At 49.4% G+C, this 14,099-nt stretch overlaps 1 protein-coding gene across 1 annotated transcript in view; it reads right to left on the bottom strand.

The window, feature by feature from the left end:
- Window positions 1-14,099, bottom strand: part of ndc1 (NDC1 transmembrane nucleoporin) — a gene marked incomplete in the record, with an annotated part of 29,330 nt that overhangs the window by 11,927 nt on the left and 3,304 nt on the right. Inside the window, 6 exon segments of the mRNA XM_055866045.1 lie at window positions 1,974-2,025; window positions 2,139-2,247; window positions 7,031-7,160; window positions 10,391-10,565; window positions 10,927-11,028; window positions 11,697-11,817. Of these exon segments, the coding sequence (XP_055722020.1) occupies window positions 1,974-2,025; window positions 2,139-2,247; window positions 7,031-7,160; window positions 10,391-10,565; window positions 10,927-11,028; window positions 11,697-11,817 (689 nt within the window).

Raw genomic sequence — 14,099 nt, forward strand, 5'->3', positions numbered from 1 at the left:
GGTCAGCTGCCTAGCAGTCGAGGGGGTAGACGGGGGGGGGGTCAGCTGCCTAGCAGTCGAGGGGGTAGACGGGGGGGGGGGGTCAGCTGCCTAGCAGTCGAGGGGGTAGACGGGGGGGGGGGGTCAGCTGCCTAGCAGTCGAGGGGGTAGACGGGGGGGGGGGGTCAGCTGCCTAGCAGTCGAGGGGGTAGACGGGGGGGGGGGTCAGCTGCCTAGCAGTCGAGGGGGTAGACGGGGGGGGGGGGTCAGCTGCCTAGCAGTCGAGGGGGTAGACGGGGGGGGGGGGTCAGCTGCCTAGCAGTCGAGGGGGTAGACGGGGGGGGGGTCAGCTGCCTAGCAGTCGAGGGGGTAGACGGGGGGGGGGGGTCAGCTGCCTAGCAGTCGAGGGGGTAGACGGGGGGGGGGTCAGCTGCCTAGCAGTCGAGGGGGTAGACGGGGGGGGGGGGGTCAGCTGCCTAGCAGTCGAGGGGGTAGACGGGGGGGGGTCAGCTGCCTAGCAGTCGAGGGGGTAGACGGGGGGGGGGGTCAGCTGCCTAGCAGTCGAGGGGGCAGACGGGGGGGGGGGGTCAGCTGCCTAGCAGTCGAGGGGGTAGACGGGGGGGGGTCAGCTGCCTAGCAGTCGAGGGGGTAGACGGGGGGGGGGGGTCAGCTGCCTAGCAGTCGAGGGGGTAGACGGGGGGGGGGGGGGTCAGCTGCCAAGCAGTCGAGGGGGTAGACGGGGGGGGGTCAGCTGCCTAGCAGTCGAGGGGGCAGACGGGGGGGGGTCAGCTGCCTAGCAGTCGAGGGGGTAGACGGGGGGGGGGGGTCAGCTGCCTAGCAGTCGAGGGGGCAGACGGGGGGGGGGGTCAGCTGCCTAGCAGTCGAGGGGGCAGACGGGGGGGGGTCAGCTGCCTAGCAGTCGAGGGGGTAGACGGGGGGGGGGGTCAGCTGCCTAGCAGTCGAGGGGGTAGACGGGGGGGGGGGGGTCAGCTGCCTAGCAGTCGAGGGGGCAGACGGGGGGGGGGGGGGGGTCAGCTGCCTAGCAGTCGAGGGGGTAGACGGGGGGGGGGTCAGCTGCCTAGCAGTCGAGGGGGTAGACGGGGGGGGGTCAGCTGCCTAGCAGTCGAGGGGGTAGACGGGGGGTCAGCTGCCTAGCAGTCGAGGGGGTAGACGGGGGGGGGGTCAGCTGCCTAGCAGTCGAGGGGGTAGACGGGGGGGGGGGGTCAGCTGCCTAGCAGTCGAGGGGGTAGACGGGGGGGGGGTCAGCTGCCTAGCAGTCGAGGGGGTAGACGGGGGGGGGGGGTCAGCTGCCTAGCAGTCGAGGGGGCAGACGGGGGGGGGGTCAGCTGCCTAGCAGTCGAGGGGGTAGACGGGGGGGGGGGGTCAGCTGCCTAGCAGTCGAGGGGGTAGACGGGGGTCAGCTGCCTAGCAGTCGAGGGGGTAGACGGGGGTCAGCTGCCTAGCAGTCGAGGGGGTAGACGGGGGTCAGCTGCCTAGCAGTCGAGGGGGTAGACGGGGGGGGGGGTCAGCTGCCTAGCAGTCGAGGGGGTAGACGGGGGGGGGTCAGCTGCCTAGCAGTCGAGGGGGTAGACGGGGGGGGGGGGGTCAGCTGCCTAGCAGTCGAGGGGGTAGACGGGGGGGGGGGGGGTCAGCTGCCTAGCAGTCGAGGGGGTAGACGGGGGGGGGTCAGCTGCCTAGCAGTCGAGGGGGTAGACGGGGGGGGGGGGGTCAGCTGCCTAGCAGTCGAGGGGGTAGACGGGGGGGGGTCAGCTGCCTAGCAGTCGAGGGGGTAGACGGGGGGGGGGGGGGGTCAGCTGCCTAGCAGTCGAGGGGGTAGACGGGGGGGTCAGCTGCCTAGCAGTCGAGGGGGCAGACGGGGGGGGGGGGGGTCAGCTGCCTAGCAGTCGAGGGGGTAGACGGGGGGGGGGGGGTCGGCTGCCTAGCAGTCGAGGGGGTAGGCGGGGTCAGATTTAAAATAATATTGTGAGGTTAACCTGTTGATGTTGAGGTCAAGTGTTTTACAGATCCAGGCTCGTGGTGCATATCCTGAAAGACAGGGAGATGGATCATCAATATCTTTTGACTACAGAACAGTTGGGAGACGCCCCACTGAATAGCTCATAGACAAAGCCATGAGTGACTTGGTAATGTCTCCTTACCCATGAAGAAATAAAGGAGAAGGAAGTTCCTGAGACCGTAGAGAGCCTGAACAGTACTGGCCTTCACCACTAGGGGCAGAGCTCCCTTGAAGCGGAGGTACTTGTATTGCTGAAACATGAAAGCAGAGCAGTGGAGGCTGCTGAGGGGAGGACGGCTCATAATAAGGTCTGGAACGGAGTAAATGGAATGGTATACAAAGGCGTTGTTTCCATGGTTTCCGTGTGGTCGATTCCATTGACTCCATTCCGGACCTCATTATGAGCTGTCCTCCCCTCAGCAGCTTGAGGAGAACGTGGCACTTCCTGATGTCTCATAACATAGTGCTATCAAAGGTAACAGAAACTACAATACCCAACAGTAGTAGACATTGATGGGTTATGTTCAGTAGAGTGGACTGTAGGAAAACATTATCCAACTGAAAACAATATTCCACGTTATTGGACAGGTTCCGGTAGCTTTCAACATTTTGTATCTACAGAACACAACCAAGCAGAGTAACAGTCATCTATTATCTTGTAGTTTTATACACTGGGCAGTTCTCTGGGAAGAGAGAGGGGGGGGGCACAGGCGTTTCTCTGGGAAGAGAGAGGGGGGGGACACAGGCGTTTCTCTGGGAAGAGAGAGGGGGGGGACACAGGCGTTTCTCTGGGAAGAGAGAGGGGGGGGACACAGGCGTTTCTCCGGGAAGAGAGAGGGGGGGACACAGGCGTTTCTCCGGGAAGAGAGAGGGGGGGGACACAGGCGTTTCTCCGGGAAGAGAGAGGGGGGGACACAGGCGTTTCTCCGGGAAGAGAGAGGGGGGGGACACAGGCGTTTCTCTGGGAAGAGAGAGGGGACACACAGGAGGTCTCTGGGAAGAGAGAGGGGGGGGACACAGGCGTTTCTCTGGGAAGAGAGAGGGGACACACAGGAGTCCTCTGGGAAGAGAGAGGGGGGGACACAGGCGTTTCTCTGGGAAGAGAGAGGGGGGGGACACAGGCGTTTCTCTGGGAAGAGAGAGGGGACACACAGGAGGTCTCTGGGAAGAGAGAGGGGACACACAGGAGGTCTCTGGGAAGAGAGAGGGGACACACAGGAGGTCTCTGGGAAGAGAGAGGGGACACACAGGAGGTCTCTGGGAAGAGAGAGGGGACACACAGGAGTCTCTCTGGGAAGAGAGAGGGGGGGACACAGGCGTTTCTCTGGGAAGAGAGAGGGGGACACAGGCGTTTCTCTGGGAAGAGAGAGGGGACACACAGGAGGTCTCTGGGAAGAGAGAGGGGACACACAGGAGTCCTCTGGGAAGAGAGAGGGGACACACAGGAGTCCTCTGGGAAGAGAGAGGGGACACACAGGAGTCCTCTGGGAAGAGAGAGGGGACACACAGGAGTCCTCTGGGAAGAGAGAGGGGACACACAGGAGTCCTCTGGGAAGAGAGAGGGGACACACAGGAGTCCTCTGGGAAGAGAGAGGGGACACACAGGAGTCCTCTGGGAAGAGAGAGGGGACACACAGGAGTCCTCTGGGAAGAGAGAGGGGACACACAGGAGTCCTCTGGGAAGAGAGAGGGGACACACAGGAGTCCTCTGGGAAGAGAGAGGGGACACACAGGAGTCCTCTGGGAAGAGAGAGGGGACACACAGGAGTCCTCTGGGAAGAGAGAGGGGACACACAGGAGTCCTCTGGGAAGAGAGAGGGGACACACAGGAGTCCTCTGGGAAGAGAGAGGGGACACACAGGAGTCCTCTGGGAAGAGAGAGGGGACACACAGGAGTCCTCTGGGAAGAGAGAGGGGACACACAGGAGTCCTCTGGGAAGAGAGAGGGGACACACAGGAGTCCTCTGGGAAGAAAGAGGGGACACACAGGAGTCCTCTGGGAAGAGAGAGGGGACACACAGGAGTCCTCTGGGAAGAGAGAGGGGACACACAGGAGTCCTCTGGGAAGAGAGAGGGGACACACAGGAGTCCTCTGGGAAGAGAGAGGGGACACACAGGAGTCCTCTGGGAAGAGAGAGAGAACGTCCGCCATGTGTCATAACTGATGCCAGATCAGCCCCTAGAGAGATATTACCACCTAATGGCTGCAAAACTGATGCCAGATCAGCTCCTAGAGAGATATTACCACCTAATGGCTGCAAAACTGATGCCAGATCAGCTCCTAGAGAGATATTACCACCTAATGGCTGCATAACTGATGCCAGATCAGCCCCTAGAGAGATATTACCACCTAATGGCTGCATAACTGATGCCAGATCAGCTCCTAGAGAGATATTACCACCTAATGGCTGCAAAACTGATGCCAGATCAGCTTCTAGAGAGATATTACCACCTAATGGCTGCAAAACTGATGCCAGATCAGCCCCAAGAGAGATATTACCACCTAATGGCTGCAAAACTGATGCCAGATCAGCTCCTAGAGAGATATTACCACCTAATGGCTGCATAACTGATGCCAGATCAGCTCCTAGAGAGATATTACCACCTAATGGCTGCATAACTGATGCCAGATCAGCTCCTAGAGAGATATTACCACCTAACGGCTGCAAATAGAGGCAGCTTATTCTAATGCTTACCCAATAAAAATGCACAAAATCACAGATTCATTCAGCACACGATGTTACACATCATGAAATATATTGAAGGATAAATATGACAACGTAGCCTACAAACAGAACTCAACAATTCAATATGAAGGAAATATATCGGCCAATGGTAGCCTATAGGTCCTACTGCGTACATACCTATAAATGCAGATTATTTTCCTTCGCTTGTTCAATTGTAAAGACATTGGCAACTTTGTTCCCAAGTTATCGGCGGTCGCAGAGCGATAAACAGCGTGCATTAGGATAGTATTCAGACCCTTCACTTTTTCCACATTGTTAAGTTACAGCCTTATTCTAAAATGGATTAAATTGTGTTCCTCTCCCCTCAGTCTACACACACACACACACACACACACAATACCCCGTAATGACAAAGCAAAAACAGGTTTAAAACATTGCAAATGTATTAAAAATACAAAACTGAAATATCATATTTCCATTAGTATTCAGTCCCTTTACTCAGTACTTTGTTGAAGCACCTTTGGCAGCGATTACAGCCTCAAGTCTTCTTGGGTATGACGCTACAAGCTTGGCACACCTGTATTTGGGGAGTTTCTCCCATTCTTCTCTGCAGATCTTCTCAAGGTCTGTCAGATTGGATGGGGAGCGTCGCTGCACAGCTATTTTCAGGTTTCTCCAGAGATGTTCGATTGGGTTCAAGTCCGGCCTCTGGCTGGGCCACTCAAGGACATCCAGAGACTTGTCCCGAAGCCACTCCTGCGTTGTCTTGGCTGTGTGCTTAGGGTTGTTGTCCTGTTGGAAGGTGAACCTTCGCCCCCAGTCTGAGGTCCTGAGCACTCTGGAGCAGGTTTTCATCAAGGATCTCTGTACTTTGCGCCGTTCATCTTTCCCTCGTTCCTGACTAGTCTCCAGTCCCTGCCGCTGAAAAACATCCCCACAGCATGATGCTGCCACCACCATGCTTCACCATAGGGATGGTGCCAGGTTTCCTCCAGACGTGACGCTTGGCATTCAGGCCAAAGAGTTCAATCTTGGTTTCATCAGACCAGAGAATCTTGTTTCTCATGGTCAGAGAGTCTTTAGGTGCAATTTGGCAAACTCCAAGCGGGCTGTCATGTGCTTTTTACTGAGGAGTGGCTTCCGTCTGGCCACTCTACCATAAAGGCCTGATTGGTGGAGTGCTGCAGAGATGGTTGTCCTTCTGGAAGGTTCTCCCATCTCCACAGAGGAGTTTTGTTGCTCTGTCAGAGTGACCATCAGGTTCTTGGTCTTCTCCCTGACCAAGGCCCTTCTCCCCCGATTGCTCAGTTTGGCCAGGCGGCCAGTTCTAGGAAGAGTCTTGGTGGTTCCAAACTTCTTCCATTAAAGGATGATTGAGGCAACTGTGTTTTTGGGGACTTTCAATGCTGCAGGAAGAAAAGTCTGTACCCTTCCCCAGATCTGTTCCTCGACACAATCCTGTCCTGGAGTTGAACAGACAATTCCTTTGACCTCATGTCTTGGTTTCTGCTCTGACATGCATTGTCAACCGTGGGACCTTATATAGACAGGTGTGTGCCTCTCCAAATCATGTCCAATCAATTGAATTTACCACAGGTGGACTCCATTCAAGTTGTAGAAACATCTCAAGGATCAATGGAAACAGGATGCACCCGAGCTCAATTTCTAGTCTCATAGTAAAGGTTCGGAATACTTATGTGAATAAGGTATGTTTTTTATTTGTAATAAAAATAAACAGTTTTCGCTTTGTTATTACGGGGTATTGGGTGTAGATTGTTGGGGACAATTTTTTATTTAATCAATTTTAGAATGAGGCTGTAACGTAACAAAATGTGGAAAAAGTGAAGGGGTCTGAATACTTCCTGTACGGTATATGTTTAGATCTTCTGAAGGGAAACAAAACATCTAACGACATACTCAGGTGTTCAACCAGTCGATTAATAACGAGAATATTCAAGTACACCTTTATCAACCCAGCCAGCCAGCCAGCCAGCCAGCCAGCCAGCCAGCCAGCCTCGAAGGTTTTGTCAAAGACTTCAGCTGCAACAGATTTCCACAAATTGCTACTAACCTTATTATAACGACATAATGAAACATCGGTTCACAAAAAATATTGTTCTCACATAGTGTTATTTAACACTAAATCACAGGAATTAGTGATTTTTGGGTAGATTTTAAATGTAAGATGCTTTTGGGAAACCGGGCCCAGGAAAGAGACAGGAAGTAAAGAGACGGGACGTACCTGCATGGTGTGGAAGGAAACAGGAAGTAAAGAGACAGGAAGTAAAGAGACGGGACGTACCTGCATGGTGTGGAAGGAAACAGGAAGTAAAGAGACGGGACGTACCTGCATGGTGTGGAAGGAAACGTAGTTCATGTTGTAGACCACTCCCACCAGGCTGTGGCTGTAGCCAATGAAGGCCCCCACCAGCAGCAACACCAGGTGATATTCATTCAGGCACATCTCAGGACCACTACTGTAACCAACAACAACAACAGACAGAGACATCTGAACGGAGCTTTGCTCAACCATGAGGCATCGAGGAAAAAGAAAAAGGAACAAGACGGAAGAAAAAGAAGAAAAAAGAAATCAACCAAAAAACTATTCTTCAACAAATTCAATCCCTTCTAGACAATTTCCTGGACAAAACATTTCACTGTAATAGTGAAGGTGTAAACTTGCAGTAGAAAACCTAAACAGTATATTTGACTTCTCAGCTTCCCTATCAAATCTAAAAATGTCAACAAAATTAACAATGACAAATGGTTTGTTGAAGAATGCAAAAACCTAAGAAAGAAATTGAGAAAACCTATCTAACCAAAAACACAGAGATCCAGAAAACCTGAGCCTTCACTACGGTGAATCACTAAAACAATACAGAAATACACTACGGAAAAAGGAACAGCACGTCAGAAATCAAATCAATGTATTTGAAGAAACAAACAAAACAAAAGGCAAAAAGTCTTCATGCTTTGTTGATTTCACAAAAGTCTACTGCTCAATGTGGCATGAGGGTCTGCTATACAAATTGATGGAAAGTGGTGTTGGGGGAAAAACATACGACATTATAAAATCCATGTACACAAAGAACAAGTATGCAGTTAAAACTGGCAAAACACACACATTTCTTCACACAGGGTCGTGGGGTGAGACAGGGATGCAGCTTGAGCCCCACCCTCTTCAACATATATATCAACAAATTGGCGATGGCACTAGAACAGTCTGCAGCACCCGGCCTCACCCTACTAGAATCTGAAGTCAAATGTCTACTGTTTGCTGATGATCTGGTGCTTCTGTCACCAACCAAGGAGGGTCTACAGCAGCACCTAGATCTTCTGCACAGATTCTGTCAGACCTGGGCCCTGACAGTAAATCTCAGTAACACAAAAACAATGGTGTTACAAAAAAGGTCCAGTTGCCAGGACCACAAATACAAATTCCATCTAGACATCGTTGCCCTAGAGAACACAAAAAACTATACATACCTCGGCCTAAACATCAGCGCCACAGGTAACTTCCACAAAGCTGTGAACGAGCTGAGAGACAAGACAAGGCAAGAAGGGCCTTCTACGCCATCAAAAGGAACATCAAATCTACATACCAATTCGGATTTGGCTAAAAATACTTTAATTAGTCCGCTCACCGACCAAGAATTCACAAAATGGGACCAACACCAGATTTATTCTCTGCATACAGAATTCTGCAAAAATAATGCATCCAGAGCAGAATAAGGCCAATACACACTAATTCTCAACACTAATTCTCAAAATTCTGAAAATAAATTCTACGACCACCTAAAAGGAAGCGATTCCCAAACCTTCCATGACAAAGCCATCACCTACAGAGAAATTAACCTAGAGAAGAGTCCCTTAGTAAGCTGGTCGTAGGGCGCAGTTCACAAACAGACCCCACAAAGCCCCAGGACAGCAACACAATTAGATCCAACCAAATCATGAGAAAACAAAAAGATAGTTACTCCAAATGTGTCAAGTAATTAACAAAAAGGTAGAGCAAACTAGAACACTATTTGGCCTTCAACAGAGAGTACACAGTGGCAGAATACCTGACCACTGTGACTGACCCTAAACAGAGAGTCCACAGTGGCAGAATACCTGACCACTGACTGACCCTAAACAGAGAGTCCACAGTGAATACCTGACCACTGAGACTGACCCTAAACAGAGAGTACACAGTGGCAGAATACCTGACCACTGAATGACACAAAATAAAGGAAAGCTTTGACTATGTACAGACTCAGTGATCATAGCCTTGCTATTGAGAAAGGCCGCCGTAGGCAGACCTGGCTCTCAAGAGAAGACAGGCTATGTGCACACTGCCCACGAAATGAGGTGGAAACTGAGCTGCACTTCCTAACCTTCTGCCCAATGTATGACCATATTAGAGACACATATTTCCCTCAGAATACACAGATCCACAAAGAATTCGAAAACAAACCCAATTTTGATAAACTCCCATATCTATTGATGAAATTCCACAGTGTGCATCACAGCAGTAAGATTTGTGACCTGTTGCCACAAGAAAAGGGCAACCAGTGAAGAACAAACACCATTGTAAATACAACCCATATTCATTTATTTTCCCTTTCGTAACTTAACTATTTGCACATCATAACACTGTATATACACACACACAGACACATAATGACATTTGAAATGTCATTATTCTTCTGGAACGTTCTGTGAGTGTAATGTTTACTGTACATTTTGTATTGTTTATTTCCCTTTAGTTTATTATCTACCTCACTTGCTTTGGTAATGTTAACATACGTTTCCCATAAAGCCCTTAAATTGATTTGAATGAAATTGAGATGAAAAGGAAAGTTACAACTAAACCCTGAACTTATGAGGACAGGTGTTTTTCACTCATACAGGGAAAAACAAGTATATTTCACTAAAGTTAACTTGGTGCCCAACCTCAACATTGACCAAATAAACAGTGCCAAGGCAATTATGAATAAGAGTATTCGTCCATAAATAAGGAATTACTACTCTACAACCATAAAGGTGTATGCAGGAACTGGCCAACCAGGCTAGTAGTTTTACCGTGTCCAAAATGTACTACTTGTTATTGAAAAGTACAACACTTCCCTAGCCGGCAGCTAGTTTGACACGTTCTACTAGCCCAGTCTGAAAAGTACAACACTTCCCTAGCCGGCAGCTAGTTTGACACGTTCTACTAGCCCAGTCTGAAAAGTACAACACTTCCCTAGCCGGCAGCTAGTTTGACACGTTCTACTAGCCCAGTCTGAAAAGTACAACACTTCCCTAGCCGGCAGCTAGTTTGACACGTTCTACTAGCCCAGTCTGAAAAGTACAACACTTCCCTAGCCGGCAGCTAGTTTGACACGTTCTACTAGCCCAGTCTGAAAAGTACAACACTTCCCTAGCCGGCAGCTAGTTTGACACGTTCTACTAGCCCAGTCTGAAAAGTACAACACTTCCCTAGCCGGCAGCTAGTTTGACACGTTCTACTAGCCCAGTCTGAAAAGTACAACACTTCCCTAGCCGGCAGCTAGTTTGACACGTTCTACTAGCCTGGTCTGAAAAGTACAACACTTCCCTAGCCGGCAGCTAGTTTGACACGTTCTACTAGCCTGGTCTGATAAGTACTAGCCTCGGGCCATCTTCATTTCCATCCCTGTGTGTATGCCAGGTAAAAACCTAAACATGTTGTGTAGTGTCTCACCTCTCATCCTGTGTACAGGGGTGCCCCAAGGACTGGTAGCGCCCTCCGATGGTGAAGGCACAACACCAAGCTACTACTACACCCATGATGCAGTGCACCAGTGAGTGGACGACCTGACGGGGGTGGAGCACCTGACCCAGGAGGGCGATCTTGGAACAGGCGACGGATGGGACAACTGGTGGGAATCAATCAATTAATCAAAACAATTAATAAAAAACAGGGTGCATGCTGGGAATGTGTTGTCCCAGGACATTGGCACCACCATAAACAGGGTGAATGTTGGGACTGTGTTGTCCCAGGACATTGGCACCACCATGTACAGGGTGAATGTTGGGACTGTGTTGTCCCAGGACATTGGCACCTACAGTACAGTGAGACCATCATTTATATATGTTTCCTTTCTCCAGTAATTGTATTGTCCTGGTTCCACCCACGAACCCAGATTCACTCTCAAGAGACGGAGTGCAGCAATCGCCTGCGGCTCCGTCCACTCAGAGGTGTGATCCCCTGGGAGAACCCTTCATGGACTGACTCACCTGTGTAATACTCCAGGTTGAAGAAGCCCACCAGCACCACCACTCCACACAGCAGAATGAAGGAGAAGATGCCACTGGGACTGGTCAATAGGGACAGGCATTCTGGAACGAGACATTACAGTAATGTGCTTACAAGCAGTCTCCGACATAACTGTCTTAGCTGGCTACACAGCCAGAGAACGACTACAGTAAGGTAGGTTAGTCTGACTGGCTACACAGCCAGAGAACGACTACAGTAAGGTAGGTTAGTCTGACTGGCTACACAGCCAGAGAACGACTACAGAAAGGTAGGTTAGTCTGACTGGCTACACAGCCAGAGAACGACTACAGTAAGGTAGGTTAGTCTGACTGGCTACACAGCCAGAGAACGACTACAGTAAGGTAGGTTAGTCTGACTGGCTACACAGCCAGAGAACGACTACAGTAAGGTAAGTTAGTCTGACTGGCTACACAGCCAGAGAACGACTACAGTAAGGTAAGTTAGTCTGACTGGCTACACAGCCAGAGAACGACTACAGTAAGGTAAGTTAGTCTGACTGGCTACACAGCCAGAGAACGACTACAGTAAGGTAAGTTAGTCTGACTGGCTACACAGCCAGAGAACGACTACAGTAAGGTAGGTTAGTCTGACTGGCTACACAGCCAGAGAACGACTACAGTAAGGTAGGTTAGTCTGACTGGCTACACAGCCAGAGAACGACTACAGTGAGCTAATACATTTTGACACTGTGTACAAGGTCAGTATATTGGCTTCTGAAAGGTTCTCTCACCTGATATCCAGAGTATGGGGTGAAACAGACTGAATCTGCTGAGAAGTACAAACAGAGCTGTGGTGGGAAGCAGCAGTAGGACAGACCACGCCACACTGGCTACTGCTCTCCAACAAATCACCTGGAAACACCAAAATTCATTCACAGATACATCACATTGGGAAGTGACTCGTATGCCATAATTGTGTTCCCTGAAAATGTTCGCCTGAATGAGCCTAGCTGAAGAACGCTCGAACTCTGTTCTCTGATATATCGAGGTGGAGTTGAGTTCTGATCACTGGTCGCGTGATCTGCTAGCAACAACAGCAGTCGACGCTTGTAATAAAAATAAAAATAAACACCAATTGTGAAAACGATTACCTGTAACTATGTTTGTTGTGTACAATCGCATTCCTCCCACAGGGTGGCTGAAATTCATACCTGAAAAAATATATTTAAAAACATAGCGAATAAAACCACTGACTTTTTCCTCATTTGTGTTACTCAACTCAGTAAACGGCACATAGTTGTAGAGGACAAACGTAGGTACACGTAAGGGTTTTCAAAATTGACATTTTTACAAGCGTCGACTGATGGTGCCTCAATGTTGTTCCTAGAAAATGGCACTCCAACTCGGTATAAGAGAACGCCGGCGATCGTTCTTCAGCTAGAATAAACCTCTACTAGGACTGCAAAGGGTCGGAAACTTTACGGGAAATTTCTTGAATTTTTCCATGGGAAGTTAAGCCCAGGAATATGGAGAATTTTGCTTAAATGAATCAACAAAAAGTTCGCTTATAACAGCGAACCTTTTTTTGTGGGATACACACAAGGCAATTCTAGGTCTTGTGGCATATTTTGTTTAAACTGTCCCCAATTCAATGGGATTGCAACCCTCTGCATGCACAGTGCATTCTCCCATCACATGTACAGCTGATTCTCAAGATCTTGCATACTAATGAGATGCTATTGAGCCCACACTACTACACTGTCTGAGCCAAGGACTACATGCTTTCTGGTAAGTTTTGATTACAATACTGGGTGGGGTGAATATATTTTATATGACATACATGATTTTTTGTTAACTAGTAAATAGTAGCCTACAGCAAAGTGTGCTTAAATCATTTATAACCTCTTAACAATTTCTGCTAGTTAGTTTTTGCTACCATGTGGGTTTTAGCTTGCTTGAGCCTGCTATCTGAGGAGTGTTAATTCACCCGTTTCCATACATGTTTCATTTTAAAACATCTTACAAAAGGAGCTGTTTAATCTAACTGCTTAACTATTTATCTGTACATGGAATTGTATTTTTATTTTATTTTTTACTAATTCTATTCCTAAACTTCAAAGGAAAATGACACGGGCATCATCTGATGTGTGGAGACATTTCACTGCAGCTAATGTAGAAGGAAAAGCTGTGTACATTTGCAAATACTGTGCCAAATCATATGTGAAGAATGCAACAAAGATGCAGAATCATCTGGCCAAGTGCATAAAGTTCCCTCAGCGCTCACAACAAGCTACCACTGACAAAAGTCCCTCTACTTCTATTCGAAGTGAAAAGGGTGAATCAGACACCTTATCTATAGCAACAGCTCATGATCCTTCTGGAATCAGAAGTTGTTTTTGACTCAATGGAGGAACGTAGTCAGAGAAATGCCGATGAATGTCTTGCTCGAGCTCTGTATGCAATTGGTTCACCTCTGATGCTCACAGGCAATGTGTATTGGAAGAGATTCCTGAATGTTCTTCTCCCAGCATACACCCCTCCAACCAGTATTCTACAAGAGCACAGACACAAAGAACAGACACACCGGTCTCTCTACATTGCAGATGAGCTGAAGGCAGTCATCAATGACCTTGGACCACAGAAGGTATTTACACTGGTGACGGGTAATGCTGCCAACATGAAGGCTGCTTGGTCTAAAGTGGGAGGAGTCCTACCCTCACATCACACCCATTGGCTGTGCTGCTCATGCATTGAATCTGCTCCTCAAGGACATCATGGTACTGAAAACAATGGATACACTCTACAACAGAGCCAAGGAAATGGTTAGGTATGTGAAGGGTCATCAAGTTATATCAGCAATCTACCTCACCAAGCAAAGTGAGAAGAATAAGAGCACCACATTGAAGCTGCCCAGTAACACTCATTGGGGTGGTGTTGTCATCATGTTTGACAGTCTCCTGGAGGGGAAGGAGTCTCTCCAAGGAATGGCCATATCACAGTCTGCCGATATGGACAGCCCCATCAAGAGGATCCTCCTGGATGATGTATTTTGGGAGAGAGTGGTAAGCAGCCTGAAACTCCTGAAACCTATAGCAGTAGCCATTGCACAGATTGACGGAGACAATTGCCATCCTGTCTGATGTTCAGACTCTGCTTGCAGATGTAAGAGAAGTGATGTGAGAAGAAATCCGTAC

The sequence above is a fragment of the Salvelinus fontinalis genome, chromosome 17 (genome assembly GCF_029448725.1).
Source record: "Salvelinus fontinalis isolate EN_2023a chromosome 17, ASM2944872v1, whole genome shotgun sequence".
Taxonomy (NCBI): domain Eukaryota; kingdom Metazoa; phylum Chordata; class Actinopteri; order Salmoniformes; family Salmonidae; genus Salvelinus; species Salvelinus fontinalis.